We start from the raw sequence: 15,063 nt of genomic DNA on the forward strand, positions 1-15,063 counted from the left end.
AAGTCTTAAATTTAAAAAGTCATTTACATAGAGTATGAAAAGGATGGGAGAAAGTACAGTACCTAGAGGAAGACCATAAGAAGTTAAGTTAGTTACACTAGTTTGATCATTTATGGTTAGGGACTGGGTTCTATTACTCAAATAGCTTTTGAACAATTTAAGCGAGACTCCTCTGAAACCATAGGACTCCAGTTTATTGAACAAAGTATTATGAGGTATTGTATCAAAAGCTTTGCGTATATCCAGGAAGACCACAATAGTTTTTTTATTGGAGTTCATTTCATCAGATAAAGTATTGATGAATTTTATTAGAGCGTCAGATGTACTTTTACCATTTTGGAAACCGAATTGGTTCTTGTTGATTATTTTGTTAAGATTCAAAAAAGAAACAACTCTTGACTTTATTAGTTTCTCCATTATTTTAGCAAGGTTGCTGATAAGACTAATCGGTCTATAATTACAGGGATTAGTCGGGTCACCTTGTTTGAATAGAGGTTTTATTTTGGCTGATTTGAGGTGCTCGGGAAAATATCCCTCCTCAAAGCATCTATTAAAAATGAAAGCGAGAGGTTGAGATATAAAATTGGCTATTTTCTTGAGCGTAATATTACCTAGACCATCAATACCAGGACTGCAGTTGTTCTTTAGATTTTTAATAGTTGCCTCAACTTCAACTGGGCAAGTTGGTCTCATAAAAAACGTGTTATCGATCTGTATTGCAGGAAATCGATCACCAGTATTATCAGGGATATTGATAGTTTGAGCTTGTAATTTACCCACATTTGTGAAATAATTGTTGAGGGAGTGAGCATCAAGTTCAGTACTCTTTTCCTTGATACTGGCCTCACCTATAACTTCGTTTATGCACTTCCACAACTTCATGCTGTTGTTATTACAATTTTCAATTTTCCCTTTATAGTAGACTTCCTTTGCATGATTTAAGATCTTATTCAAACCATTACAATAAGCCTTATATTCATTCTTTAAGATATTGTTATTAGGATCTCTTCTGAGTCTAGAATGCATTTTGTCCCGCGTGATTATTGATCTTATGATGCCTTCAGATATCCAGGGCTTCAGGGGACGAAGTCTGTTAGGTATCACTTTTACCTTCTTGCATTGATTGATGAGACTGGTCAAACGATCGACAAATTTATCCATAATAGTGTCAATGCTTCCATTCACGGTATAGATTTCTTCCCAATCCTCATTCCTTATGCGTTCCAAAAGTGCATGATAGTTGGTTCTAGTTAATGTGTTTAACAATACGTTTCTATTATCCTTATTGAGATCATCTTTTAACAATATAGAATTCATAATTATTTGACAAAATATTTCATATTAATTATGAAAATTCATTATGAAATTATTGAGAAATATTATTTCTTGCTTAATAAAATATAATGTATAATTTTAAACGAGAATAAACAATTAATATTACATCAATAAACCTGTTTCAGCTACCGTCCATAGAAGACAGAGGATAAGCAACGTTGTTCTGCTATCTTTCTTTACTGCCATTATAACGTGGACCTTACTATAAATCTAATTTTCCTTCAATATGACAGATTTGGAACTCATTTCTGGTCAAGTTTTCCTCCTGTATATATTCTGTAGCCGTACCACAGTATACATACAGTATGGAAACTTTGCTAGTACCCTGACGCAAAAATCCGCCATCTCGTTAGGAAGCGCCGCATTGTAATGGTAGGTTCGGATCACTTTAATGATCCGGATCAATTATTGATCTCATTCTCTGCCACGAGCCAATCAGAAGGCCAGGATTGGAACTTCCCAAGGTCACGTGACGTGTCTAGTATTTGCATCATGTAAAAAGCATTGGTTGGATTACAAGTTTCCATTCTGTACCTATTCTTTGGCCGTACCGCCCATAACGAATATCGATTTATCAACTACGGAAACGGAAGTGATGTGTGAGAGGTTATAAAACTGAAATTATAAAAATCTAGGAAACTTCAAATGAAATGAAGTAGAAAGATATTTATTCAAAATAAATAGTAAATAGCTTATGAGAAAATTCCGGAAAAAGTTTCGCTGATAAAGGCTGTTGGCATTAGTGTTTCTAAAACAGGACATGTTCACCGCAAATTTTAAAAGGATTCAAATCATAGGGTATGCAAAAAAAGCAAAAAATAATTTCTAATCTCATATCTAGTATGAGAACCAAAATATGTAATAGAGGATATTTAGGTTATGAGAAACTAAATATAAAATTGCTATAAAACTATTAATAGATGGAATATAGGTAAAAATATTTTTTCAATCAAATGCAAGAGGATAATATGTTTCCTTGGCAACACTTGACAACAAAAATATATTATAGACAAAACTTCTCAACAAAAATCTACTGAAAGTTGTTGACAATCATTATCATGTGGATATAAATTGTATCTAAAAAAAATTCTACGACAGTATATTTTGCCTACTCAGTTTTACAGCCTATTATTGCTTATATAGTCGTTTACTGTTTTGTAGATTTTTATAAAATACGGTATTGTTTTTGTATATTTTGAGTCTCACTTTGGTATAAAAAATCAAGTTATATTTTTTAGATAATGTAAATTATAATTATTCCCTCAAAAAAAACCAAGACACCTATAATAGCTTGTTTTTATGAAAAAAAAACATTTAGGCATATAGGCTACGGTACCGGTATAGCGCAGATTATTGAAACTTATGTTGAAAGATATAATGGAGGATAGAGCATATCACTCAGTCTATAAGGGAGGTGGATTGTATCACAATCATAAGGTCGAATATAGTTCAAAAACACATTCTTTGATCAAAAGTAAGTACCTAGTTAAAACAATAATATTAAGTCATATATCTATTCATTATTTGTTACCGTATCTATTTAAAATAATTAATTTAAGAGTGTGATTGAATGCGTAAACTATGTGCCAGTGCACGTCACATCTTGCATGAGAGCCGAAAACAAAATTAAAAAAGTGCCATTGAAACATTTTGTGACTTGTATGTTTCTGCTCACACTGAACGTAACCAGCAAGTGCAAGCGTAGTGCAAGTGTAGGTTTTAAGTGTTACTAGTGCTCTTTCCAGATTTTTTTCTTATTTGCACGCGTGGCCATGCATCTTGCACTTGCACATAAACGCATTCAATGTGGTCACACTACACCCTATATGTATGCTGGATTAAATTAGGTCTATAAATTTATTAAAATTTGCTTTTTATTTCTTATTTCATAGAAGCACCAATTTTTTTTCTTGAAATGATTTATTCAAAAAAGCTTTAATGAATAACGTATTTATAATACACAGATCTAACTCAAAATTATTAGATTTACATCAAGTGAATTTTATTTTACTCTATTCCAATTGTAGGCTGAAAATAATATAAGACAATGCATATAACGTTAATAACGAAAAAAATCCATTTTTTCAACTTTTAAAAATTTACAGTTAGTTCATTATTGATTTCACAAATTCAATATCATTATATTATCTTATCCATTCTTTTTCAGGGCTCCTCGACGAGAGTAAACTTTCAATACTGCAGAGGAAAACGTTGCAAAATTCACTAAGCAAAGGAGAACCACTGCCAGGACCTTGCTTGAGTAGTAGGGAAAATTGTAAGAAAATATGCCAGAAACAAATTTTTATCCGACCTTTGACTTCCAAGAAAAGAACACAGGAGACTATACTTGAATCTGGAGCTTATGAACCGGACAAATATTATTCAACAAAACAACCAAAAGGTAATGCTGAAAAATGACATTCTTTATTCAGTATAGTCTCCATCCATGACCAGCACTTGCTGGATTGATTGCGTCAACATATTATTTAACTCACAAACTCAAGATCAAGATTGGAGGTCATAATGTGCAGTCATAGAGCTCAGAAAACACTATACGGTATTGCCACTTCATCCAGGGAGTAGAGTACCAGACTTAAAAAAGCTTCTCAGGAAGTGCCCTTTATTTAAAAATTACCCTAATTTTTATTAATAGTTAATTACATACTTTTCTCAGTTTTTAGTTATTTGGTGATTGGACTATTAGTTATGTTATATAACATAGTAAGTTTAGTTCTGTAAATAATATAATAACTATGAATGAAAAAAAACCCAAATAATTATTATGTGGAAATAATATGCTATTCTATCTTCAATAAGTGGCTGAGTATAAGCTAAGAGCAATGTTTGTTTTATGAAGACTTAAACTGAATTTTGAAGTACAAATTTTAAACTGTAGAGCGTCGTTTAACTAGGTGCAACAGCCAAAACCATACATTATACATGGAATTTGCAACAAAAAATATCTAGTCAATCTTTTTTATTTCGACCATAGTTTTCGATACTTTTTAAAACAACAATACTGTAACTAGAAATCTATAAGTCAAAATCAAATTTCAAGGAAATAGTTAGAAAGGGGAAGGAGTTTCCAAAGAGATTCATAAAATTTGAAAAATGACCTTTGTTTGCCGTTTTTTGAACCTTTTGTAACAGCGCTCAAATTCGTAAAAAGTAGATTTGTCTAGTTCAAAGCCAAACTTCAAACAGTTTAAGTGCTCTCAAAAACGTCGAACAAATGAACAATTATATATTAATAATATTAAAAATTTCTTCCTCTTTCCATCAATCATATCCTTAGAATTAGATTTTTACGGTAACTTGGTTATTGACGTTTTTAAAAAATATTGAAAATTCTATTATCTTGAGAACCAAGGTCGATATGAGGAAATTTTATGGAACATTTTTTGTTGCAAATATCATCTAGAATCTATGGCCTTCGGTTGTTACAACTTTCGTGGGTTACACTGCTCTGTATATCTGAATCTGCTGAAACAGCTTCATATTGGCGCAAGATGATGTACTGTATCAGTATTCAAGGTAACAAACTATTTATAAATCGAAATCTCCGAAAATATAATAGTAGGAGCATATTGGCATACAGAGTCAAAAACCTGGCATTAATTTGATGTGCAAAGAAGATAATTTGTTTTGCTGACAACTGCTTTTGGGTTTTGGGATGTTCCCATTGAAACCCTATGCATTTGCATTCAACATAGATTAAAATAAAAAGAATCAAGATTTTGTTGACATACGGTAGAAAGGTATTTTATAAGTTAACAAGCTTTACATTTTGATTTATATTTTTTCCAAATGGCCGTTGGATAAGCTCCATGTAGGCCTATATAATAGAAGCTGTTTTTAAGAACTATCTTTTCTCTTGTTATTAGGCCTACTTAGTTCAAAATTTTATCATGGCAAATTACTATTCTTAGGCCTAATTATTATCAATTATTGAACTTCTCTCTATAATATAATAATACATCAATAGAATTAGCTTTATTTTAATCAGTTCTATTGTTTTCCAATGATTCCAGATATTATTTATTGTTAGAGCTCGAATAATAAATTAGGTGGATAGTTGGTACCGCAGTATTAGAGATGCACATCTTCGATAATTATATATTTTTGTTTCATTAAAAACCGTGAAGTCATCTGTCTATTAATACGTTATGAGACTACCTTACAAAAAACCGAAACACTACAGAGCAATTTATTCAAATCGTAGAATAATTTCAATTAATTAGGAAATTTATCAGCTAACTCCAAGGTTATCTGGAGCCAGTACATAATTCCTTTGCTACTTGATCTAGCAGGTATTTCAATATTGTAGTTGCTCTAGTCAACAATGTGTGGACTACACACTACAGTAGGTTGTGTAATGGAGAAACAGGAAGATCTACACCAGAACAAATCACTTGGTCAAATTGGAAAGGAATCTTATTTCATCATGATTGATACTCTGATTTAGTTATCAAAATCTTTTGTATTTAATCTGATCAAGTAATCTTCAAAAGCTATCTATTGGGTTTAACATGAATTAAATAAAGTGAAATCGGTTATATGACTTGAAATGGAATCCTTATTCTTTGACAAATATTAGTACCTTACACACATCTTATTCTCCTTTATAAGAATGGAACATGCTGCACTTATTCTATTGCTTCTCTACAAACCAACAGTTAACTTGAAGCAAGGATGATGTTTTATGAAAAATAAAATTTTAACTGGGTTTCCTAATTCCATATGAATGTATTATTACATAGATAAATAGTAATGGTGAGATTATTATAATTATCATTATTATTCATATTTTATAATGTGCATCAATCAATGATGATAAAATAACATGCAACATAAAAATATAAGAGATATGATACACAGCATAGAATTCGAATAAAAATTAAAGGAGTTAGAATTTTGTTCAATTCAATTCATGGATTTTCAGTTGTGTATTAAGCTGATAAAATACCACTTTTGAATATTTCTGATGGCTATATAGTATAGGCTAATTATTGACAAATTATCTTCCTCATTCTTATATTTACTTGCAAACAAGTATTTCTAATCTGTGGTTTCAAAGAGTATGTTCTATAAAACTGTAACAGGGTCAAAGTCCTTTTGTAACTTTAAGCTTTGATAATGAGCATTACACAACATTTTTATGTTACACAATTTAGAACTATCTTGTTGTTATGATAACTACCCAGGTCAATTCAACGTTATTTCCGCTATATCATACCAGATACATACCGTATAATTATGAGAACAATATTGACAATGGGCCAAATATTATTATTATTCTCTTCAATTTAGAAGAATTTAATTGACATATGAATCATGTTCTAATTATCCTATCCAATAATGTATAATTCATTAATATGGGTACAGTAGCTTTAAATACAGTTATTTTTAAAATTCAAATTATATGAAAATTAACTGTAGTTACTCATCATATTATAATATTATTAGATACCGTAGGTATTTTTTGAAGGGTAAAAAAACATACTAGCCTAATTACATAGAAAGAATTCAACAAAGTTTATAGTAGAAATCGATGCACAATGGTTTTTAGGCAAAATACCGGTATAGAAAAACTCAAAAGTTTGGTAGGTACCTCAATTTACGAAAGTTTTATCTGTTTTATAATAATGTTCTATCATTACATGTATACTTTATAATAATCTCATAGAATTTAATCATGAAATAGGTACACAATTCATTGGATAGTAAAGATTTTTTTCTCATAATTTGTACAATATGTTTAATTATTAATAAATCTAGAATATGTTGATGTTGATATTGCATTTCAAAATACTATGATTTCTATTATTATTATTATAAATATTATAATCAGTAGCCATTAGGTATTTTTAATTCTTTAAAAATATTTGCAACAATACAATTTCTATGCAAACGGTACCTACTTAATAATTTGAATCACGATCATTCATGAATAATGTATAATTGTAAAGCTTATAACTATTCATAAGTTTATAACTATAACATGATATTAATATAATAATAATTAATCAATAAGTTTCTATCTCCTTTGATATTTTGCCCTAAAAAATTTGAAATGCCAATAGTAATATTTAATTTAATTCATAATTCAAGAAATCTGCACCCGGTACCAGTATGATACCGGTACGTGATTTAACATTTCGACTACACACGTTGACCTAAAAAAATTCTTCCAATACACAAAAGATGAAAACAAGCTTCAATTTATTTCTATTTATGAATGTACAATATATTGGGCGGTACTTACAATAGAATTGATTTTGTGTTGTCAGACTGCAAACAAATGGAACGAATAATAATTTACACAAACAGCATGACAAGCATTTATGAAGGTACAGGCACAGGCACACTGATCACTGATGGAACATTTGACCGAATCGTTTGAACTTGTTTGCCCCCTCACCCCCTTCCATCACTCCGCGTACTATCTAATCACAAAAATATCCCTACTACAGCACAGCTCTACTGCTCACGGAAGCCAAGCTTCAAACTCCAACTTGATGAGCAAGAATGTGCACGCTAGAAAGAGAAGGAGTTATAGAGAAGAGAGGAAAGACAAATAATAAAGATAGCAGAGAGCTTAATTGGAAAGAAGAAACTAGATTGTTGATTATAATACAGGGATGCATTGTATACGTATTTTAAGAACATGAACAAGATATAAAATGCAATCAGAATTAGTGGAGTGAAGAGAAAGTTGGGATATTCAGTCTTGCTGAATTTTGTTCTATTGATTTGATGATTATTATTGTTATTGATAGAAAATCTGAATACAATACAGACATTTATAGATAGATAGATTACCTAAAACTTTATATTGATTAATTTTGGAATCTACTGTGTGATCATTGTATATAGGTGCGATTCCTGTACGGTACTTTGTTTCTTATTATTTCAATTCTGCTTCAATTTATACCCATAACTAAACTGAACATGAATTTTGACCATCGATCAGACATTTTACAATAAACCAATAGAAAATGATTAGAAATAATTTTTCAGTTGGATAAATACCGCAAAGCAATTATTAAATAGAAGGAAACTAACTGAAACAAAGAATTACCTGTTGAACAAAATGTGATCACGGTTCAAGTATAAAAATGCCCCAAGCAGCAAAATAATCAGTTGAAAGTACTTTAAAAAGTAATTTTAAATCACCTTCAAGCACTTTTAAATGATTGTACAATGATTTACAATGCTTTAAGTGGGCAAAATTGTGATTTATAAACTACTTGAAAATCATTTATTATTTATACACCGGCGGGTGAGCCTGGCGTTAATAAAATCAATCATCCATTCTATCAAGTAATTCAGGATACTAGAAAGAAAAGATGCAGGTGGCTATAAATAACTCTTCTCCATTGTTTTTTAAATATCTTGAAAATTCTTCATAGATCTATTCTGGATTTAGTGCTTGCAGTAGGCTACAGTATTCAATTTAAATCACAAATTTGGTTCAAATATCAATATAATAAATATTTGATGCATACTTTACATGTACAATCAAAATCATAATTTGAATAGTGTTATGAGAGTTCAAGACAATCCATAATATTTCAATAATTAATTTTTGGTCCATGAAATTCTGTCAAATACATTTTTGGATTAAAAAACTGGTATACGTTTAAAAATCACCGTAAAGAACGATTTTTCTTACCACTTTAATGATTATACAGAATAAATTTTACAAATATACTGTTACATTTATAGAAAGCTCCATCATTGCTTTTAATGTACTAAAATGTTATGTTCCAGATAATGAGAAAGAAAAATTGAGATTACAGAATTTGATGGCTTATGGCAGGGAAGAGTCAACTGAATCTAAAGATGTGAAGACAAGACTCAGAATGACTTCCAGTGCACCTTCCAAGCGAGGAGCAACTGAGAAAGACGAATTATTTGATCATTGTGAGTTATTTCTAGTACCCATCTCAAAACACAGTCAGGAGATTCAATTCGGTTGATGTGAATAATGACAGGTTTGTGAATAAGTTGATGGTGGGAAAAAATAGAAAGATTAATAATTTATCCATTTACTAGTGTAATGTAGCCAATTATTTGCCATGAATTTCCACAATCCAAGAGACCCTATTGTTTAACATTTTAAAAGTGTCGACGACGGTGAAAATTCATGACAGGCGAAATTGGACTGGAAAAATGTATGCTTCATGGCAGTCGGTTATGAGGACCGGTCCTGGAACTATCTACAGCAGATAGTCGGCCCGTTTATGTGATGTAATAGTACTTTACGTAACAAGTCCGGTAAAGATAATTTACCACATAAGTATGATTGTTTCTGCCCGAAACGTAGTTGAGTGCAGAATTATCATACGAATGTGGTAAATACGTTACCGTGCAAGTTACGTACTAGTATCTTATGTCACAAGGATGGGAAGGGGCCTTTTGCAGTCGAGAATGATGTTTCTAGTCGAGGCGATAGCCGAGACTAGAATTTCATTCGAGTACTGCAAAAGACATTCACGTCCAAGTAATGTACACTATTTTTTGTCATAACAATCTGAAGAAGAATAATTGAAAAATAGATACATTACCTGCTTGTGCTGAAGTTACTACAAGCATTCTGTAAACATAACCTAGTTTACAAATTCTGAATCAGGAATTTCTTGATTGTAGTTGACAAAACTTCCACCTGGAGCGCTAAACGGCGGGTTTTTGCAACAGTGTTGCTGTTTCTATTTCGGAACTAAGAAACATACTGGACTGTAAAGAAAACATATGATTTTATTACAGTATAGTATACTGTAATGAGAATCATATGTTTATTTGTTCTACAATCAGCTATTTACCGGCTTGATTTCATGCATTTAAAACAGCTGATATTGAATGACTATGACAAAAAATATTTTTTGTCATACTTATCTGAGAAAGAATAAAATAAAATATTGCTGAGAAACAAAAACCATTACCTGCTGCTGCTCGAGCTACTGCATTCTATAAACATGACCTAGCCTGTAGCACCTAGTTCATAACAGACAGACCCTTCGAGCTCAAATAAAATAATAAAGGCCTAAATTATAAGATTTCAGATGAGGAGTGAAACTCCTTAAATGAGTTCTTTAATTATTTGAGTTAATAGCCTAAATTAATTACTCAGATGTTATTGGGACTCAGTAGAGTCCTAACATACTCGACTGTAAAGAGAACATAATATGTTTTAATATTATTATCTCTTTACAGTATAGTATGCTGTAATGAAAATCACATGTTTTCTTTTTCTGCAAACAGCTGTTTACCGGCTTGATTTAATGCATGGAAACAGCTGCAATTGAGTAAGTATGACAAAAATATAGTTCCAGGTCCCGTCCTCGTAACCGACTGCCAAGAAGCATACATATTTTTCCAGATCAATTTTAATTGTTATGAATTTTCAACTTCGTCGAAACTTTCAACATTTTAAACTATAGGGTTTCTTAGATTGTGAGAATTCATGGCAAATAATTGGATACATTACATTGGCTATAATAAATTTGTTGGGTAAAGAAGACGATTAGTTTCTTGTTTATTTAGTTAATATAGGTAATAAATTTGAGAAACTCGTAGTGCACAACTCAAACAATATTTTTTCTTTAACCTTGTCCTCCTTAAATTATTTCAAATTCAATTTGATTTTATATGTATCTCTTGAGGTACGGTAAGTGAGAAAACAAGATTCAACGAATTTTTCATTGTATTCAGTTATTACTCATTAAGTAGTCACTCTACCATCACATATAGTAATGCGTTATGTGAGATGAATATTAAACTTGTACTATGGAATAAGAAAGCTTTTATCTTCTCAACATGTTCTAAAGTTCAAAAATTGAATCTTGCCACAAGCTGTATACACAGCTAGCTATCGGATCAATACAATTTATCGCTCACATTGACACAGAGTAACTTGAAACGATTCGCCTACTAATCTATTATTAAAAGCCGAAAAGATTTGCCAGCTTGATCTGAATTCATTTACCGTGCCCTACTAATCAATTCAACCCAACGTTCTAATTTGGATGACTGATTCTTGACATAGACTGCACCATTATTTTAAGATGAACGTTACTGTTTTGAAAAAGTGTCTTATTAAGTAAAATACTGTAAATAAGAAAGTTGTTTTCCAGTGCAAGTAAACTTCAATAACTTCAAAATGATTATAGTAACGAGATTAGTACTTACACTGGTTTACCAAGATCTAATAAGGCTACGTTTCATGTTCAAGCTACAAATATTCTTCAGGTGTCTGTGAGTGTTGTAGATTTGCTGTACCTACCAACTTTATTTAGACTTAATTTGAATTCTGAACCTTAAATCAATTTTTTCTGGAATTGGATCTCAACTACTCATGAATTACAGAATGCATTTTGGAAAAAGCATGTATTATGCCATTTGGATGAATACGGCACATTCAAGAATAAACGAGGAATTACAAAACTTAAATTAAATCTAATTTAATTAAAAACTTTTAAATTTAATGTTGAATCTGTGGTTTTGTGGGACACTCTATTTTACTGGACATTTTTTTGGTGGAAATTTAATGTTGAATATGTGGTTTTGTGGGACACTCTGTATATACAGTAGGCACGTAAAACGTAAGTATATGTACTGAGTTGTGAGATCTGGTTGTAACACTGGGAATGAACCCTTCAATGTAGCCTACTGTAGTTTATTCAACAAAGTAAATGGAGAGACTGAGCCAGTATCATGAATGATTGAGATCAATCTATATTTTACTAAAACATCGACTTTCCATAGCCAATGTATCATGGAAAGCTATGATTGAGATTATATTTCAGTGTGAGATAGCAGAAAACAATATTATCAGATACAAAAATGGAGAATAGAAAAATGGAAGAGTCATTAGTGAATTTATAGTGATAATGTAGAAATACTGCTGTGCTACAGTTAAACCACGTCAAAATATTAAATTAATTTATTTACCTGTACTTACAAAGGCAACTTTTTACTAGTTATTTGTGCAACTAGTGCGCAAAGTGACAGTTTGCTGCACCAAAAGAAACGTTTACGCCCGAGCCGTAGGCGAGGGCGGAATGGTTTCTTGAGTGCAGCAGAGGAACTTTGCCCACGTATTTCACATTAAATTTTTCCTACAGTTACCATTGAATATGAAAAGTGGGTAATTATGTGTAAAATGATGGTTGAAATCCATCAAATGCTTGTGTGTGTGATGCTGATATTAATAACAACCTTAATTCATTTAAAAAGTAATAATCCAATTGTATTTGAAAATTCTCAGCCAAAGTTCTCATTCTTATTCATTCAAGAATCAGAAAAAATACAGATAGAACAAAAAATTTGCATTCAAAATACCCGCCAACAGCTCATTGGGATGGCTGAACCGACAAGCGCGCGACCTAGTGGGAAGAATCGTACCTATATAACTTCATTTCATTCAGCTAAAACAGTATTCAGATATTTAGACTTATGGTTAACTAGAATTACCGAAAAATACTATTAGTAAACTAAAACATATTTATAAAATAACATAGACAACAGAAAATATTTTATTGTAGTATATTCGAATGTTATTTTATTAATTTTATTGACATGGATTTCGAACAGTAATTATTTAACCTGAAAATTCGAATTTCATAATGTGTGTTTGCTACATTCTCATTGCTTGGAGTTGAAATAATTATTACTGTCAATAGAAAAGAAACATTATTTATTATTAAATGATGAGAAGTTATTATTTAATTATGATTTAGATAAACATTATTATTGTTAAACATATTATTTCTAGATTGGGATTTTACCATAAATATGTAGCCATATAGCCATTGATGATTCTTATCTAACCACAGACATTGTTACCAACTTAATTTTTATTTTCCTGCACTGGTGCTCCATATAACCTACTAACTATTTTGCGTTGTCATGCTGCAAATCTGGTGTACGCAAAGTAATACTTTGCGCACTAGAGCGGAAAAGTGATTCTTTGCAGCCTGCAATCAGTGCAGAAATGGTCACTTTTCAAGGTATCTGTAGGAAAAAGTATTTTAAGCCTAGGTGATGATGAGGGGATGAATGATAATACAAACGTTTCTATTCATAATAATTTCATGAATGGACCAATGGAGAAAAGAGATGATTTAAGTAAAGATGAAATGGAAGTTAAGTGTGGTTATGAAACTTGAGTTAATAGTTGAATATATACTAAATACCTACTTTCAAAGTTATTATAGTTATTATTTTAATACTTTATTTACAGATTTAGAAGTATATAACATTTATTTTATGATTAATGAACTATATTTTTATAATCTAGTGATTCATTTCTGAACTTTATTGAGATGTGCTTCAATATTTGAATATTTTTAATTTGATTTTTGTAACTTTTTATTTTTAGTGCTTCAGGAAGTTGAAGAAAGGGAAGAATTCTTGGAAGACATGGAAAAGCTGGGAGAAGCAAAGAAGTACAAGGAAATGATAGAGAATGAGATTGCATCGAAAATGAGGAACATGGAGCTGATCGATAAGAAAAGATTTGAAAAGCAGACAGGAGCAGTGGCTAAATATCGAAATCAATTCAATTGTAGAGGTCCTCCGAAATCTCTGCCTCTGACATCTCTAGATCTACCCAATATTAAATAGATGCAACAGCATCTATATTGAATTGATATCTATTTTAAATAGTATTTATATTGAATAGATAAAGCTAAATTAGGTACCGTAGTGGTTTTCTTACATACATTTTGATAACAAAGAAATCAACTCTAATACAGTGCTTTATTTTGAAAAGTGAGAATCATCAAATTCAAGCAATTAGATTGATCAACACTAAATTAATAGTTAGGATTAAAGCTCAAATTACTAGTAAAAATAAGATACATAACTTTTTATCACGGAAATATATAATTTTATTTTTTTATGGAACAATAGGGAACCAAATTATTGAATCCATTATTATAATATTGTCATAAAAATGGCGATCAAATTTATTGCCGTTGTGCATTATCTTATAGTGATGACCAAAATTTTAAATGGCTGATTTTTATAATACACTGATTTTATATTACACTGAAAAGCATCAGAAATTGCAACATTTTTGGAAGGAAATGAAATATTTATTGAACCTTGGAGAAATACATTTCCATAACTTTGAACATTGTGTTTTTATCATTTGAATAAACTTGAAAACCTTGCTATAATTCTGTAATCAATATTTATTCATCGTGATTGATGTATGACTATTCTAAGTGAACGGGAGACGAGATACCATATCATTCTGATTAGATATGTGCTCATCAGTACTTCCACTTGACGGGTGACCGTATTTTGGTCAGATTCACTATGGTACCATTCAGTCGATTGCTTTCAAAATTACTTTCGAACTCGGCGGTTCGGGAAAAACTCAAGTTTCTTTCATCATATTCTAGTCCAGTCAAATAGTCTTTTTTCAGTAAACACCCCTGAAAGAATTTTTCTCGACGGTTCTATATGTATTTTGGGGCGCTGAATTCGAATCTGAAATTTGCTGACACGCCAGAGGGCGGCTTCACCCCCAAAAATTCGGACTTTTTTCGAATTTCTCATTCAATCTCGAAAACCTTGAGTTTCACAAAAAAATCATTCTCGACAAAATTAAAGAAAATAGAATTTCTAATAGATTGAGTGCTCGTTCAGAACTCTACCGTTTTTGGTTCCGGAGCTACGAATTTTCAAAAAGGGGTATTTTTTAAGAGTTTTTCAAAA

General features: G+C 31.0%; 2 protein-coding genes across 3 annotated transcripts in view; one reads left to right on the forward strand and one right to left on the reverse strand.

The window, feature by feature from the left end:
* Positions 1–7,804, reverse strand: part of LOC111057743 (probable medium-chain specific acyl-CoA dehydrogenase, mitochondrial) — a 95,035-nt gene extending 87,231 nt beyond the window's left edge. The window contains exon 1 of the mRNA XM_039430746.1: positions 7,601–7,804. The gene's annotated coding sequence lies outside the window, so the exon portion shown is untranslated. The remainder of the gene's footprint in view (positions 1–7,600) is intronic.
* LOC111061930 (UPF0193 protein EVG1) lies at positions 1,892–14,822 on the forward strand. Of its 2 annotated transcripts, none has more exons than XM_022349625.2 (4): positions 1,892–2,809; positions 3,503–3,736; positions 9,109–9,261; positions 13,718–14,819. In XM_022349625.2, exons 1-4 carry the CDS (start codon positions 2,698–2,700, stop codon positions 13,960–13,962), a joined length of 744 nt encoding a protein of 247 aa, XP_022205317.1. In that variant the 5' UTR covers positions 1,892–2,697; the 3' UTR covers positions 13,963–14,819. The 2 variants fall into 2 exon arrangements, with proteins under 2 accessions (XP_022205317.1, XP_039286688.1); XM_039430754.1 differs by lacking the exon at positions 1,892–2,809 and adding an exon at positions 3,070–3,182 and having other exon boundaries at positions 13,718–14,822.
* The last annotated feature ends 241 nt before the right edge of the window (positions 14,823–15,063 follow it).

Source organism: Nilaparvata lugens, chromosome 6 (genome assembly GCF_014356525.2).
Source record: "Nilaparvata lugens isolate BPH chromosome 6, ASM1435652v1, whole genome shotgun sequence".
NCBI lineage: Eukaryota > Metazoa > Arthropoda > Insecta > Hemiptera > Delphacidae > Nilaparvata > Nilaparvata lugens.